The 15,797-nt window shown below is 39.3% G+C and overlaps 1 protein-coding gene across 5 annotated transcripts in view; it reads right to left on the bottom strand.

Moving 5' to 3' along the window:
* Positions 1-15,797, bottom strand: part of GON4L (gon-4 like) — a 122,342-nt gene that overhangs the window by 28,660 nt on the left and 77,885 nt on the right. For 3 of the 5 annotated variants that reach the window (XM_040230315.1, XM_040230314.1, XM_040230316.1), the window contains exons 11-12: positions 15,022-15,214; positions 7,520-7,621 (exon numbers count right to left, since the gene is read on the bottom strand). The exons of the other annotated variants lie outside the window; for them this stretch is intronic. In XM_040230315.1, coding sequence (XP_040086249.1) covers positions 7,520-7,621; positions 15,022-15,214 — 295 coding nt within the window. The remainder of the gene's footprint in view (positions 1-7,519; positions 7,622-15,021; positions 15,215-15,797) is intronic. 5 annotated transcript variants of the gene reach the window in all.

Here is a 15,797-nt window from a genome sequence, read left to right as displayed (position 1 = left end):
TTAATCTCTGTTCTAGATGCTCAGATATATGACAGAAACTTACTCTCATGAAGCTTAAATTCTAGTGAGAAAACAAACAAAAACGTAAGCTAGATGATTTTATAATGAGATAAATTCATAGTCTGTTGGCCTATCCTACTGAATGGAATCAACAGAGAAGTCTCCAGTAGTGTGTCAAAGGACTCTATCTTTGGGCCTGAACTATTCAGCAATCCCATCCACAACCTAAAACACCCAGAAAACACACTTATCAAATCTGCAAATAACATAAAGCTAAAAGGGATCACCAGACCAACAGATGACAGATTCAGAGTTCTCATTTTCTCAAATTAATTGGATGAAATATAATGGGGATAAATTTAAAAGTCTTACATTTAGGATTTTGAAAAATAAGCTTCTTAAGTGCACAAAAAGATCAATATGACACAATGGCTCCAAAACAGTGCTTGTGACCAAGAAGGCAGGCATATCACTGAATCACAGCAGAGTGTGATCATCACTATAAAAGCCCTTCTCAAGAGGGCATTAAAAAAATAAAATCCAAATGTTGGTGAGGATGTGCAGCGACTGGAACTCTAAAAACAATGTGCAAGGAAAGACACTTTGAAAAAAGGTCTGGCAATTTCACAGAAAACTAAGTATAGATCTACTTTATGACCAATGATTCCTCCCCTAGAGACCTGACCCAAAAGATAAGAAACATTTGTCCACTAAACTTTTAAAGAAAGGTCAGAGCTATCTTTATTCAAGATAGCTAGAAATTAGAAAGAACCCAGGTGTCCATCAACACCTGGGGACTGATGACAAACAAACTGGTATATTTATACACTGGACTCCTACTCAGCAATAAAAAGGAAGGAAATTAAGTAATACAAGCAATATTCATGAATCTCAGAAACATCATGCTAAGTGAAAGATGCTTACATAACAGAACACATACTATGATTCCATTTACATGAAGTTTTAAAAGAGGCAAGTCTAATCTATGATATAAGAAAACAGAACAGTGGTTTCACCAGGGAGGATGATGTGGGGACTGATTTGGAGGGACAAGTAGGTGCTTTTGGGGTGATGAATCTCTGTCTGTTTAGGGGTTGAGTACACCCCCCTAACAAAGAGGCACGACAAACCTCACTGAATGGTACACTAAAGATTTCTATACTACAGTACATATACATTACCTAAAAAGAAAATCTGTAAAGAATACTGAGTTCTAATTAATGATATGCATGCTAAAATGTTTAGATATCCACAACTCACTATGAAATGCTTTAAAAAAAAAACAAGGATTAACAGATGGATAGAGAAATAGATGGAGAGCTGCATAATTAAGTTAATATATGAAAACTTAACTGCAGAAGCTAGGTGGTTGGGTATATGGGTGCGTGTGTGTGTGCTAAGTCGCTTCAGTCGTGTCCAACTCTTTGCGACCCTATGGACTGTAGCCCATCAGGCTCCTCTATCCATCGGATTCTCCAGGCAAGAATACTATAGTGGGTTGCCATACCCTCTTCCACGGGATTTTCCCAACCCAGGGACTGAACCCTATCTCCTGAAACTTCTGTACTGCAGACAGATTCTTTACCACTGAGCTACCGGGGAAGCCTGGGTATATGGGTGTTCACATGTTTGAAAAGTTTCATAAAAACATGTAATATAGGAGAAGTTTTCTTAAATATAAAGGCTAATATCCAGAGGAAGGTAACTTGGGTGCTGAAGTGTGGAAAGTCTAACATTTAGAGAACTGAAGAAATTTGGTATGTTTAGCATAGTAAAGAAAAACATAGTAAAGAAACATACTATACTATGTACACTTGGTAGTAAGTTACAATTTTTAGGAACAAAGGAAAAACAGAGACATACAGAAGATTCAGGTTTAGTAAGGAAAATGTTAATTGAGGAGGTGTTCAAGAGCAGGACACAGCATCTGCAGAATTGAAGAACTCCCTGTCACCAGAGGTTCCCAAACAGATTGAAAGGTCACATCAGAGAAGCTATGAACAAATGCTTAAGTGGGAGAAAAACATATATAATCACAGAAGCATTCCAGACTCTGTGATTCTAAGCTTCTTTATTTTTAAATTTTTATCATCCACATAAGTCCTTTTAAAAGGACTGTAATTAAACATGATAATGTAAGACAACAAGGGGTAGAAACAAAATTAAAATTCTATCCCAGTTTTTACTTACAATCACAGAACACTATGACTAGAAAAGAGGACCCTCCATTCAGGCATCCCAGAAAAGTCTACTCTTCAGCAAATATTGTCAGCACTGTGAAAAACACTTGCTCAAAGGCAATAAATAATACAAAAATCATGAGAAACTCACAGTCTAATGAAGGAGACAAGATATAAATAAGCAATTATGAGAGAGATGAGCATTAAAAAGGACATATTAAATCATATGGAATACAAAGCAAGAAAGTCAATCAATGAGGAGGATCTTACTGAGAAATTACAGTTGATTTTTAAACAACATGGAATTGAACTACGTGGGTCCACTTATATGCAGAGTTTTTTCAATAAATTTACTGGAAAAATGGAAGGGGATGTGCAACAATTCAAAAAAACTCTCAGACAAACCGCAGTCTAGAATATGAAACATTTAAGAGAAAGTGAGGTATGTCGTGAACACATACACTATATGTAGATACTAGTCTACTTTATCATTAACTATCGTTAAAATATACACAAATCGACTCTGAAAGTTAAAATTTATCAAAACTTATGCAAACGCAGACTACACAAAGTGCCACTCAGAGAAACACAAATATAAAGATTCAGTAGGAAATAGTAACTGCATAAAATTAACTGTGGCATATACTGTACTTCTGCAATAATTTCATAGTTACCTCCTGTTACTAGCTGAAGTCCAGAAGCACAGTCATGACATTACAAGAAAACGCTAAATTGCCTGATATGTACCAGAGACTATGGTCTAGTTTATGACCAGGACCATCCTTCTCTATAAAGCTGCTCACCCCCAAAGCCTTGAAAGAAAAAGATAAACAGGAGTTACCAGTCTTTGGATATACAAAAAAGAAGGCCCTTTCTTTGGATTGGTTTCATCAATGCTTTGTCCCTGAAGTCAGGAAATACCTTGTGTTTTAAGCTTCTTTTGATATTGGACAATGCCTCTGGACACCCAGAGCCCAATGAATTCAACACTGAAGGTGTCATAAGTGGTCAACTTGCCTCCGAACACGTCTCTAATTCAGCCTTCAGATCAGCAGTTATAAGGATCTTTAAGCCTCATTATACATGATACTCTATGGAAAGGATTATCAATGCTACAAAAGAGTCCTCGATGAAGAGAATGTAAGTCTGGAAGAAGGATTACACTATTGAAGATGCCATCGCTGTTAAAGAAAAACCCAAGAAAGCCATCAAACCTGAAACAATAACTCCCCACTGGAGAAAACTGTGTTCAGATGTTATGCATGAATTCACAAGATTTACAACAGAGCCAATCAAGGAAATGATGAGATTGTGAATATAACCCAAAAAACATGGGAGTAAAAATTCAACTTTTGGATCTTAGAGAAATTCAAGAGCTAACAGACACCACACCAGAGGAATTAACAGAAGATGACTTGATGGAATGCTTCCAGACCAGTGCCAGACCATGAGCAAGAAGACAAAGGAGAAGCTGTGTCAGAAAACAAACTGATAGTAGACAATCTGGCAGAAGAGTTCTGATTATTCAAGACTCCTTTTGATTTCTTTCACATGAAGCCTTTATGATATATAGACTCTGAAACCAAAGCATATGGTGGGGAGAGGGATTGGACCATACAGACACAGATTTAGGGAAATGAAAAAGCAAAAAGTCAGAGAGAAATTATAATGTATTTCCATAAAGTTACACTCTTGGCCACCCTTTCCTCCTCCACCACCTCTTCTGCTTCTGCCACCCTTGGGAGAGCAAGACCAACCCCCTTCTTTCTCCTCTTCCTCCTCAGCTGTTCAATGTGAAGACAAAGAAGACAAAGGCCCTTATGATGATCCACTATGACTTAATGAACAGTAAACAGTCATCATGCCTACAGTTAATAAACTTCTCTGTGGTGGATGTGTTTGCCTTTGTGTGAATATTCAATAATTGTATGGCAAGAAGTGTATGAGATGTTTTTGTGTCATCATCATTATCATTTCCCAAGTATTAGAAAATCTTGTGCAAGACTTGTAACCTATCCTTACATAGGCATAAAGTGAGTGATAGAACATAAAATTAACTATGTGGTAGGGCTTCCCTGGTTGCTCAGACAGTAAAGAATCTGCCTGCAATGCAGGAAACCCAGGTTTGATCCCAGGAAATGGCAACCCATTCCAGTATTCTTGCCTGGAGAATTCCATGGACAGAGGAGCCTGGCGGGCTACAGTCCATGGACTTGCAAAGAGTCGGACATGACTGAGCAACTAACACTTTCACTTTCAACTATGTGTTAGTTTTATTACTGATTCATAATTATGCTTTTAAAAAATTACATTATCTTGCAGTATGCCTCTCTCTTGTAATTAAAGAAACCCTGTATCAATCTATCACGATTATAAAAAATTTAACAGTGTTTCCAATCCTGCTCATGAATATGACTGTAATGTTTTCAGGTGCTAAGTTGTATCGAACTCTTTGCGACCCCAAGGTCTGTACCACCTCTGGCTCCCCTGTCCTTCACTATCTCCAAGAGATCGCTCAAATTCATGTCCACTGAGTCAGTGATGCTATCTAATCATCTCATTCTCTGCTGCTCCTTTCTCCTCCCGCCGTCAATCTTTCCCAGTATCAGGGTCTTTTTCAATGAGTCAGCTCTTCACAGCAGGTGGCCAAAGTACTGGAGCTTCAGTTTCAGCATCAGTCCTTCCAATGAATATTCAGGGTTGATTTCCTTTAGAACTGACTGGTTTGATCTCCATTCAGTCCCAACAGTTCAAAACCATCAATTCCTCGGCACTTGGTCTTCTTTATGGTCCAACTCATCTATAGATGAATACTGGAAACACCAGAGCTTTGACTATATGGACTGTTGTCGGCAAAGTGATGTCTCTGCTTTTTAATATTTTGTCTTCCAAGGCAAATGTCTTTTAATTTTATGGCTGCAGTCACCATCTGCAGTGATTTTGAAGCCCTCCCCCAAAAATGTTACTGCTTCCACTTTTTACCTTCTATTTTCCATGAAGTGACGGGAGTGAATGGCAGGATCTTAAGTTTTTTTTAATGACTGTAATATTGTATGCCATAAAAATTTTGTAACGATTCTTTCATCAGGGTATTGTGAAGCAATTTTATCAATTACACTACATCAAGCTATCATACTGCTGCTTCTTCATTAGCTTTAACTGTACGGACCTTTGTCGGCAAAGCGATGTCTGCTTTTTAATATGCTGTCCAGGTTTGTCATAGCTTTCCTTTCAAGGAGCAGACATCCTTTAACTTCATAGCTGCAGTCCCTGTCCGCAGTGATTTTGGAGCCCAAGAAAATAAAGTCTGTCACTGCTTCCAATTTTCCCCCTTTTGTTTGCCATGAAGTGATGGGACCTGATGCCATCATCATAGTTTTTTAATGACTGTAACACTGTATGTCATAACAATTCATTTATCTATAGGCAAGAGTACTGTGAAGCAATCCTATCAGTTACACTGGGCTATCATCAAGCCATCATAGTGCTGCTTCTTCATTATCAATACATGAATCCTTACACCAGTAAATAAACACGATTTCTTTTTCACACTACCTTTTCATTTTTCATATCCAGTGCTTGTGACATGTATGTCTACAGTATTCTGTGTCATATGAGATAATATTGATGTAGATACTGACAGATGATTCATCTTGTGAACAGATTAACACAAACTTACATTTGGCAGTATGGATCAAACAGTAGTATAAAAATGTATTTTGTCTTCCTTATGATTTCCTTAATAACATTTTCTTTTCTCTAGCTTACTTTATTCTAAGAATATAGTACATAAAACACATTACATATAAAATACATGTTAATCGACTATTTACTGTATTGCTAAGCCTTCAACAGGAGGCTACTAGTAGTTAAGTTTAGGGACAGTCAAAACTTCCAGTCAGATTTTTCACTGCACACTGGTTTAGCACCCCTAGCCCCCAAGTTCTTGAGGTCAACTGAAGAAAGTCACAGACAAACAAAAGGGGAAGGCAAATGTATTCCAGGATGAGAACTAAACTGGAATGCAATCTCCTACTTTTCTGCTTCAAGCAAATAAGGTTTCAGAACCACCAGTACATGACACTGTGGACCAGTCACTCCTTCTTGACTCTTCCCTTGGTTCCTGAAACACAAGACTTTCTTGGTTTTTCTCATACTTTCCTAGACAATCCTTCACAGTTTTCTCAAAATCTAAATCCTCAAGCCGTTTTTTTCTACACTTTCTCTTTGATTCTTGGTGTTTTCCTTTCAATGTTTCTTCTAACCTTAACTGTCATAAGATACCAAAATAAATGGAAGACCTTCATAAAGAAAATAACACTCTAATCTCAAAAACAATATGAAAGATGAACTAAAGCAACAAAACACAAAGACCTACATTATTTAGGTACATAATAAATACTTTTGGATACTGATAAATCTTTCTTCATAACCTTGTCAAAAGCCAACATTTTACCTTCACCATATGGTATATATTATCCAAGCACAGGGACTTGCACACACTCAATACAAATCAACAGTTCCTGAAACATGTTATCCATTATTAGCAAACCAGCAATGGAATAGTTTTTTTTTTTTTTAATGACTCAAGCCAAGTTATTGTTTCCCATGCCTCCAATCTTGCTCTTTACCCACCAAAATCAATACATTAAACTGGCATTAAATCAAAATAATATTTGTAAAATCCAAATCAGTTCCTATTGATTTCCTGCTTAAAACTTTTTGACCTTTCTTGACAGATTAAAAATCAAATCTAAGGTTCTCCATGAACTGAACATTGCTTAACTTTCTACCACAACTCAGATAACTAAATCAAACTACTTACTATTTTCAAAATACATGTATTGCTGTTTCATAATTTCATGGTCTGCAAAAACTCTATTTACAAAATCCCTCTCTGCCCCCATTCACCAAAACCTTCTTATTGCTCCTTCTAAACTAAGGTGAATCATTTTGTGAGTCACTTCCCAAGCCATGGTATACATAGGACACTATACCCTCTTTTAGGCCACCAATATATAAGCTATTATTAGAGCACCTACGACTTTGTACTGTAACTGTTCCTGTCTGTATCCCCCTACTAAGCTGACATCCTACAGGCAGAGGCCATGTCGTACTCATTTTGGTACAATCACTGCCAAATACTGGACTCAATACATGACTGTGGGATGTTGACAGGATTCCTGAATATAGATGCAAATGTAAAGAATTATAGAAATAAATAGGCAGAGGAAGCTTAAATGTCTTGAGTGGGCTGCTTTACCCTCAAAACTCTGCAAAGTAAACAAAGCTAGATGTGGAAAAGTCAAGAGCAGGACTCATAACACACACAGACTCACTGGTGATTCTTACTGCCCGGTCAGTGCGGAAATCCTCGGTGTCTGGTTCGTCAAGGTCTTCCAGGAAATTATATTCCGGATCATCATCATCATCTGCTTCATCTAGGAAAAAAAAAGTTTCAGACACTTATTCAACTGTAAACTCATATCTCTAAAGAATATTAAGATGTTCAGCACCACAGGAAATCTATTCCTATAAGCACATTTATTCTGAAGTTTTAAATTTTTTTATTTCTTTTTTGGCCACACCATGTGGCTTGCAGGATCTTAGTTCCCTGACCAGGAATTGAACCCAGGCCCTTGGCAGTGAAGGCCGAGTCCTAACCAGTGGACTGCCAGGGAACTCCCTATTCTGAAGTTTTTAAACTACTTACTCTTCTTTTCCTCAGTGCCTGTGTATAGATCATTTCCCACAGCTGACTCATCTCACCTATTCTCCCCACTAAGCTAAGTTCCTTCCTTCCTCCAAACAAGATTTAAAGTTCTCAAAATGCAGCCAAAGTCAAAAAAGTGAACATATAATTTATCTCAGTAAACTCAGAGTAGTGCATCTCATTAAAATAATATTTTTGCAAAATTCTTTATACAAAGGCATTGACAGTAAAAGAAAAAAAAACAAAACCCAATTCCCAATAATTAAGGAATGACTATAATTAAGATGCTTTAATATAAGATAGAAGATACATGCAGAATTTAAGCAATATATACATGTTCAACATATACATGACAAAAGGACAACACAACACTCATATAACACTCATAAGCGTGAAGAAATTATATCCCTACAATAAGACTCAGAAACAACTAAAACTACACGAAATACTAAACATTTGTTATATAAGAATACAGAAATACAGATATTCTTCTCCCTCATAATTTTCTCTAATGTTGATGCTATCATGTCTTTTAGATTCTGTCTCACTGTTCACACATTGTTGGCAAGGCACAAGCGGGGAAGCTGGAAGCAAACTCAAGGAGTCATAGGAACTGCAGACGTGTGTCTTCTCTCCAGGCTGTTACAGCGGCCTCAGCAGCAGACACGCTATATTCTCTCGTGGTTGACCCCGTCAACACACAGCCATAACGCAGCCTCAAGGGCTTTTCAGGTGGAGCTTTCATGTGTTTACAGAAGAAAAGTGGCCCAGGACCAAGTGGGTACATCTTTCATACATGCACAGTGCTATAAATGATCTCAGCTGCTACTTAATCGTGTGATTACAAAACGTGAGGCGAGTGAGAGAGGCCGTGGGGCAAGAAAGCCGGACCACCAGCGTCTTGGCTAATCGGCTCTTTCCTTACATTCCACCCCTTCAGGGTCTCTCGCCTCACAATCCATGTGCAGTCCATCTTCCACGATACACCCTTGGTGAGTTAACACAACCCTCGATCCCACATTCTGCACAGCAGTAGATGCTACAACAAACAGTTACATCCCCAATGCAGAGCAAAACCCAACGCCCGGTGTCACCTGGAACTCATGTTGCAGTTCTTGGCCTCATGGGGCTAGAATAGCCACCCACTGCATGTGGAGTGCCTTTACCTTCCATGGCCAGCCCACCATCTGCCCTTGTGAGACTGCAGGAAAGCCTCAACAGGGGCAACTCCACCCCTGCAGGGCTTTTTACTAAGTACCCGCAAAACCACCCACAGGCACCAGGCCCACCCATTCAAAGAGGGATTTCTGCAGCATTCACAGCCCACCCACATGATTCCTTCCAAATGCTTTCACACTTCTAAATCTGCAAGAGAGTCAGAAGTTAGTAACACATCATGGCACACATCCTTCACAGAAGCCTGTTCTAAATCTAGGACACAGCCTTCACAGTACACTGTTCTAAATCTGCGAGAGGACACAGCTAGATCTAAAGACAGGACACAGTCTTTAGTCCAATACAGTATACCTTCACACAAATCAGCCCACTGTTGCACCTGTGTAACCCCAAAGCAAACTCAATACGCCAGCAAATTTGGAAAACTCAGCAGTGGCCACAGGACTGGAAAAGGTCAGTTTTCATTCCAGTCCCAAAGAAAGGCAACGCCAAAGAATGCTCAAACTACCGCACAATTACACTCATCTCACATGCTGGTAAAGTAATGCTCAAATTTCTCCAAGCCAGGCTTCAGCAATACGTGAACTGTGAACTTCCAGATCTTCAAGCTGGTTTTAGAAAAGGCAGAGGAACCAGAGATCAAATTGCCAACAACCTCTGGATTATGGAAAAAGCAAGAGAGTTCCAGAAAAACATCTATTTCTGTTTTATTGACTATGCCAAAGCCTTTGACTGTGTGGATCACAATAAACTGTGGAAAATTCTGAAGGAGATGGGAATACCAGACCACCTGACTTGCCTCTTGAGAAACCTACATGCAGGTCAGGAAGCAACAGTTAGAACTGGACATGGAACAACAGACTGGTTCCAAATAGGAAAAGGAGTACCTCAAGGCGGTATATTGTCACCCTGCTTATTTAACTTCTATGCAGAGTACATCATGAGAAACGCTGGGCTGGAAGAAGCACAAGCTGCAATCAAGATTGCCGGGAGAAATATCAATAACCTCAGATATGCAGATGACACCACCCTTATGGCAGAAAGTGAAGAGGAACTCAAAAGCCTCTTGATGAAAGTGAAAGAGGAGAGTGAAAAAGTTGGCTTAAAGCTCAACGTTCAGAAAACGAAGATCATGGCATCTGGTCCCATCACTTCATGGGAAATAGATGGGGAAACAGTGGAAACAGTGTCAGACTTTATTTTTTGGGGCTCCAAATTCACTGCAAATGGTGATTGCAGTCATGAAATTAAAAGACCCTTACTCCTTGGAAGGAAAGTTGTGACCAACCTAGATAGCATATTCAAAAGCAGAGACATTACTTTGCTGACTAAGGTCCGTCTGGTGAAGGCTATGGTTTTTCCAGTGGTCATGTATGGATGTGAGAGTTGGACTGTGAAGAAAGCTGAGCACCGAAGAATTGAGCTTTTGAAATGTGGTGTTGGAAAAGACTCTTGAGAGTCCCTTGGACTGCAAGGAGATCCAACCAGTCCATTCTGAAGGAGATCGTGAACCAGTCACACTGGGGGCCCCTTGAGGATGCTCCCCCTGGGCCATAAGCTGCTCATGTTTCACCTTCTGCCGTAAATAGGGCCTTGCTGCCAAGTGGGGACCAAAGGTCTCACGATGTTCACCATCATCGTCCCTCACCTCATGGTCTGAGGCACTGGGCTCCTCAGGGCCATACATCTCTTGGTTCAGCATACACATGCAAGGTTCCAACTCTTCTTCTTGCCTTTGCAACTGGCACACTTGCGTGGCATCACAGAGGGCACTAGCCATATTTGCCTTCAAGGCAGTTAGGAAAATCCACCCCACAGTGCCAGCGGCAATCCATGCCACCTTGTCAGGCAAATGGGAACTCACCACCTGTAATGCCTTTTCAATGCTATCTGGTGAACTACCCACCACTTCCCAGTCTTCCATCAGGGTCCACACCGAGAAAACTGTGGCCACCTGGTAACACAGGCTCCTCTACCTCCTGGGTATCCTGTCAACTATGCCAATTGTCTTGCTGTTCCTCACTGTGCACAGGGTAGGCAAGGCGCAAGCAGAGACACTGGAAGAAAACTCAAGGAGTCATAGGAACTGCACTGTTTATTCTCTCCCGGCTGGCACAGCAGCCAAAGCAGCAGACACACTGTATTCTCTCATGGTTGACACAACTGACACACAGTCATAATGTAGCCTCAGGGGCTTTTTAGGGGCAGCTTTTATGTGTTTACAGAACAAAAGTGGCTCATGACCAAGAAGGTGCATCGTGACGCGCAGTGTTTTACGTGACCTCAGCTGTTACATAACCATATATTTACAAAACGTGGGGCGAGAGCAAGAGGCTGTGGGGCAAGAGAGCCTGACCACCACCATCTTGGCTAATTTGCTCTTTCCCTACAGACTGCTAAATAAAAATGGTGAAGGAGTCAATAAAATACAGAATTGTTATATTAAGGTGAAATTTTCCCCAAGACAACTTTAGATGAGCATCATCCAACAGAACTTTCTGCAAGGGTGGAAATGTTCTCATACATATGCATCATACAACAGTAATCACATGAGGCAACTGAGAACTTGAAATGCAGCTAGCGCAACTGAGGCACTGAATTAAAACAAAAACACCTTACCACTGTACAGCCATTACACAGAAGAGGGAGATCTGTACACATTACAATAGAAAGATCTCTAAATTATATTAAGTAAAAGAAGCAAGCTGCAGATGAAGGGTAACATGTATAGTATGATGCCTTTCATGGAAAAAAAGATAAATATGTGCTTGATTGGATACAAAGAAAACAGAAAGAATTAATAAACACTGAAGAATGGAACTCTTCACTTTGTGCCCTTCCATAATGTTTTGATTTTTCACAACAAATGAGTATCTTTCATTAAAAATAAAAATATATACATACACATCTTTGATTCACCATCACTGAAAAATCTGTACTGATAAACCCCAATCTAACCTAATAATCTTTTTAAATTTTTATTGGAGTATAATTAACATACAATGTTATGTTAGCTAACCAGATATTCCTTACTCAACATTTATTCTGTTTACAATATATAAATCTGCATTGTTTGTATATAGTTATTTAAATGTGAAGTCTTTTTCACCCATCTATAGGTTATCTCCCCAATAAAAATGTTTTAAATCCTTGGGAATGGAATCCTGTCTTCCTAATCTCTACAGTACTTTCTATGTAAGCCTCTTTAGAGCAGATTCTTTACAAATGTTGTGAATAATATAAGTTCCAGAGAAAGCCTATATCAAATGGATACTGCACACACGTTTGGACCCCCATCTGTTTAGGTGCAAGATCTACAAAGAAGGCTTCTGCTTGTATCATACAAGTGGGCCAGCCAATATTCTCAGAGAATTCATTTGGTCAACATGCTGAAAAATCATTTGGGAAGGTTTCTTCTCAGTTCTGCTTGGCTTTCAGTACTTTGACTGTGGAACCTACCCTCTGGGTCTAGTTACTCTGTTGACATATTAACACCCAGAGTCAGCATCTGCCCAGCTGATCTCAATTTGGTGTGCCCACTCCTTTAGTAGCCCTCTTACATTATTTTTTGCAAATGACACTCTTAATAATATGAAGAGCAGATGGTACTAGGAACATATGAAAATAACCACATAATACTACAAAAATAAACCAGCATATGGCTGAAGTTTGGTACTGTGATCTATATCTAGCATTATTTCCTACTTACCAGCACTCATTAAACTCAGCTGTTAGATGTGGTTTCTAAATCTACCCTAGTTACTGGCTTCTCATTCTCTTTTTTTTTAAATAGATCCTACTAAGGAAACAAAACAATTCTGTTCTAAATATTAAAAAAAAAAAAAATCTGTTTTAAAGAAAAGATTTTCACCCTCCCCACTAACCATTATTCCATTTTTTCAATTGACCCTTATCATACTCTTCTATTCCTCCCATGCCAGTAGTTTCCAATCTTTAAGATACACAAGAATTAGATCCCTAGATGATACCCATTAGAGATTCTGATTCAGTAGGTACAGGGCAAGGCCCTGGAATGGAATTTACGTCTTAACACCATCCAACACAAACATCCTTACACGTTCTGATTCTGATTCAAATTCTAGACACTAACTATGAGAAACACTGTCCTCCTCCTGCTGCTGCTGCTAAGGCGCTTCAGTTGTGTCCGATTCTGTGCGACCCCGTGGATGGCAGCCCACTGGGCTCCCCTGTCCCTGGGATTTTCCAGGCAAGAGTACTGGAATGGGTTGCCATTGCCTTGTCTGTGAGAAACACTGTCCAAACTCCCAAAATCGTGACAGCCAACCAGTCTGACCTTTCCTCCTCAATAGCCAGTATCTCAGCTCTTTCAACCAAGGTGTTAACAATTAAGGCACCAAACTGCTGCTGCTGCTAAGTCGCTTCAGTCATGTCCGACTCTGTGCGACCCCAGAGACGGCAGCCCACCAGGCTTCCCCCATCCCTGGGATTCTCCAAAGCTGCTGGACTAATAAAGCCATGAGACGTAACCACTACCGATATTTTGTCTTAGCTTAGGTCTAAGGATAAAATGAAGAGCTTGCTTATGAAGTATCATATGCATTTAAAAAATGCTTTCATGCCCCCTGAGACTTCTTTGAGACATGCTCCTAGAAAACTAAACTGGGTTCTGATTCTAGCAGTATAACACATGGATTCTGAAACACAAAGTAACACAATGAATTTCTGAGACTTTTATAAAATGGACAGAATTATCTTTGTCCCTGTTCATTTCTTTCTGTAGAGGTTTTTGAGCCTTGTGAGCCTTGGACTTTGAGATGGGTTGATAGAAAAAGGAAGTGTCAATAAATGAATTTCAAGAAAATTATAAATCTTCCCAAAGAAAGTGACATAAAAAAGCTTCATGTATGTAGATGTGGACATTTTTCCGGGGAGTGACTGCATAGCTTTCAGCACATTCTCAAAGGGGTAAGGAATCATCTGGAAATCACTACAAACTAAGGCAATCTCTCATTTCCTCTACATTTATAGAAACACTGCACAAAATGATGAATGATACCTGATTTTCACTATAGTACACTTAAAAAAAAATCACCAAAAACAATTTTAACAATCTTTATTTCACTGTTTTAAAGAAAGAACTTTTACTTATATTCTAAAACAAACAAGGGTTGCAGCAAGGATTCTTACACCACGTATGACTATAGTCAACGTTGCTTGTGTCTGATCAATTCTCCTTCCCTACTTCTGGAAACACTATCACTTCTTCTGAGTAACTACTTATCCCAACCACACTGTTTATGAGGTGCTGCCAATCACAGACCTCCATGCTTAAACAGTCTTCCTCTCAAAGCCATACAACACCAAGAGAGTGGGTATGTGATCAAACCAATCAGAGTTGCTCCTCTGGACTTTTCAAACTGGAGCCTGTAGGGGAGATTTCTTCTGATGTGGGAACAAAGCAAGAAGTGAATGGTGTGTTTATGATATTTCCAGCCTTGTAGAAAAAAAGGTTTAAGAATCGAGTTGACTGACAAAAAGAAGTAGAAATAACAGCTGTAGAGAGAGAAAGTGGGCCTAAACAATGCCTCAATTCCACTGCAGGTTTTTCTGCCCTTTCCAAAGTCTGGTTTCATTTGCCCTTCAGCAAGCTGAGAGTTAGGATTCTTTCACTTGCATCAGGAAGAATCTTAACTAACACGATAGTCTCTGAGTAAAACGATGCACTCATGCAATCATATATAAAATTATATGTACATTTATGTTTCAGAGGCAGAATCTTAGCAATCAAAAGATTCCCCAAAAGACTCTAACAGAAAAAAGGGAGGGGGGATTTAACTACTGATTTAGAGTATATTGTTAAATACAAAATTTCAACTGAAAACACCCCTTTCCTTAAGATTTTAACTAATGAAAATTTTACCATAGAGACCATGGACAGAGAGGACAGTAAATGCAAACAAAAGCAGTTACCTTCATTCCCCACATCATCATTCATAAGTCCTCCCAGCCACATCTTCCAGTCCTCATCGTCTGCTGTATTGGGGTCATACATGTCTGGGGTGATGTCTGGAGCTCGGAGCTCTGCCTCTAGCTGCCCCAGGGGAACATCTTTCAGTGGCATCTTAGAGCGAGTTCGGAAAGCAATGAGACTGTCATCCATGGGCTAGACAATGGAGAAGGAAACAAAAATCTATCACTGGATGCCTAATGGTTTCAGGTTCTCCAAACTTCATCATATCCTGTGTGCTTCTCTTCTTAGCTTAAATCACAAGGTCTCTTCTCTAAATCATTTGGGTTTATTATTCTTTGAGAAACATAAAGGACAATGACATCAATTGTTTTTTATTTTTTCTTGTTGTTTTTTGTTGGTGGTAGTAGTAACAACCTCTCTTTATTAAAGGTTATATTTCATTTATAGTTATTATAAAGTACTGGCTATACTCCCCATGTTGTACAATATATCCTTGTATCTTATAATGACATCAGTTTTAAAGAATGAAGTAATGGGGTCTTCCTCGGTGGTCCAGTAGTTAAAAATCTGCCTTACAATGCAGAGGAATCAAGTTCTATCCCTGGTCTGGGAACTAAGATTCCTATGGAGCAACTTAGCTCACACCCCACAAGTGCTGAGCCTACATGCCACAACTAGAGAGCTCGTGTGTAACAATGAAAGGTCCTGCATGATGCAACAAAGATCCTATGTCCTACAACTGGGACCTGATGCAGCCAAATAAATATATATATAT

The sequence above is a fragment of the Oryx dammah genome, unplaced genomic scaffold (assembly GCF_014754425.2).
Source record: "Oryx dammah isolate SB20612 unplaced genomic scaffold, SCBI_Odam_1.1 HiC_scaffold_28, whole genome shotgun sequence".
Classification (NCBI taxonomy): Eukaryota; Metazoa; Chordata; class Mammalia; order Artiodactyla; family Bovidae; genus Oryx; species Oryx dammah.
The sequence above is the reverse complement of the archived record's forward strand: the minus strand, read 5'-3'. Positions and strand labels throughout refer to the sequence as shown.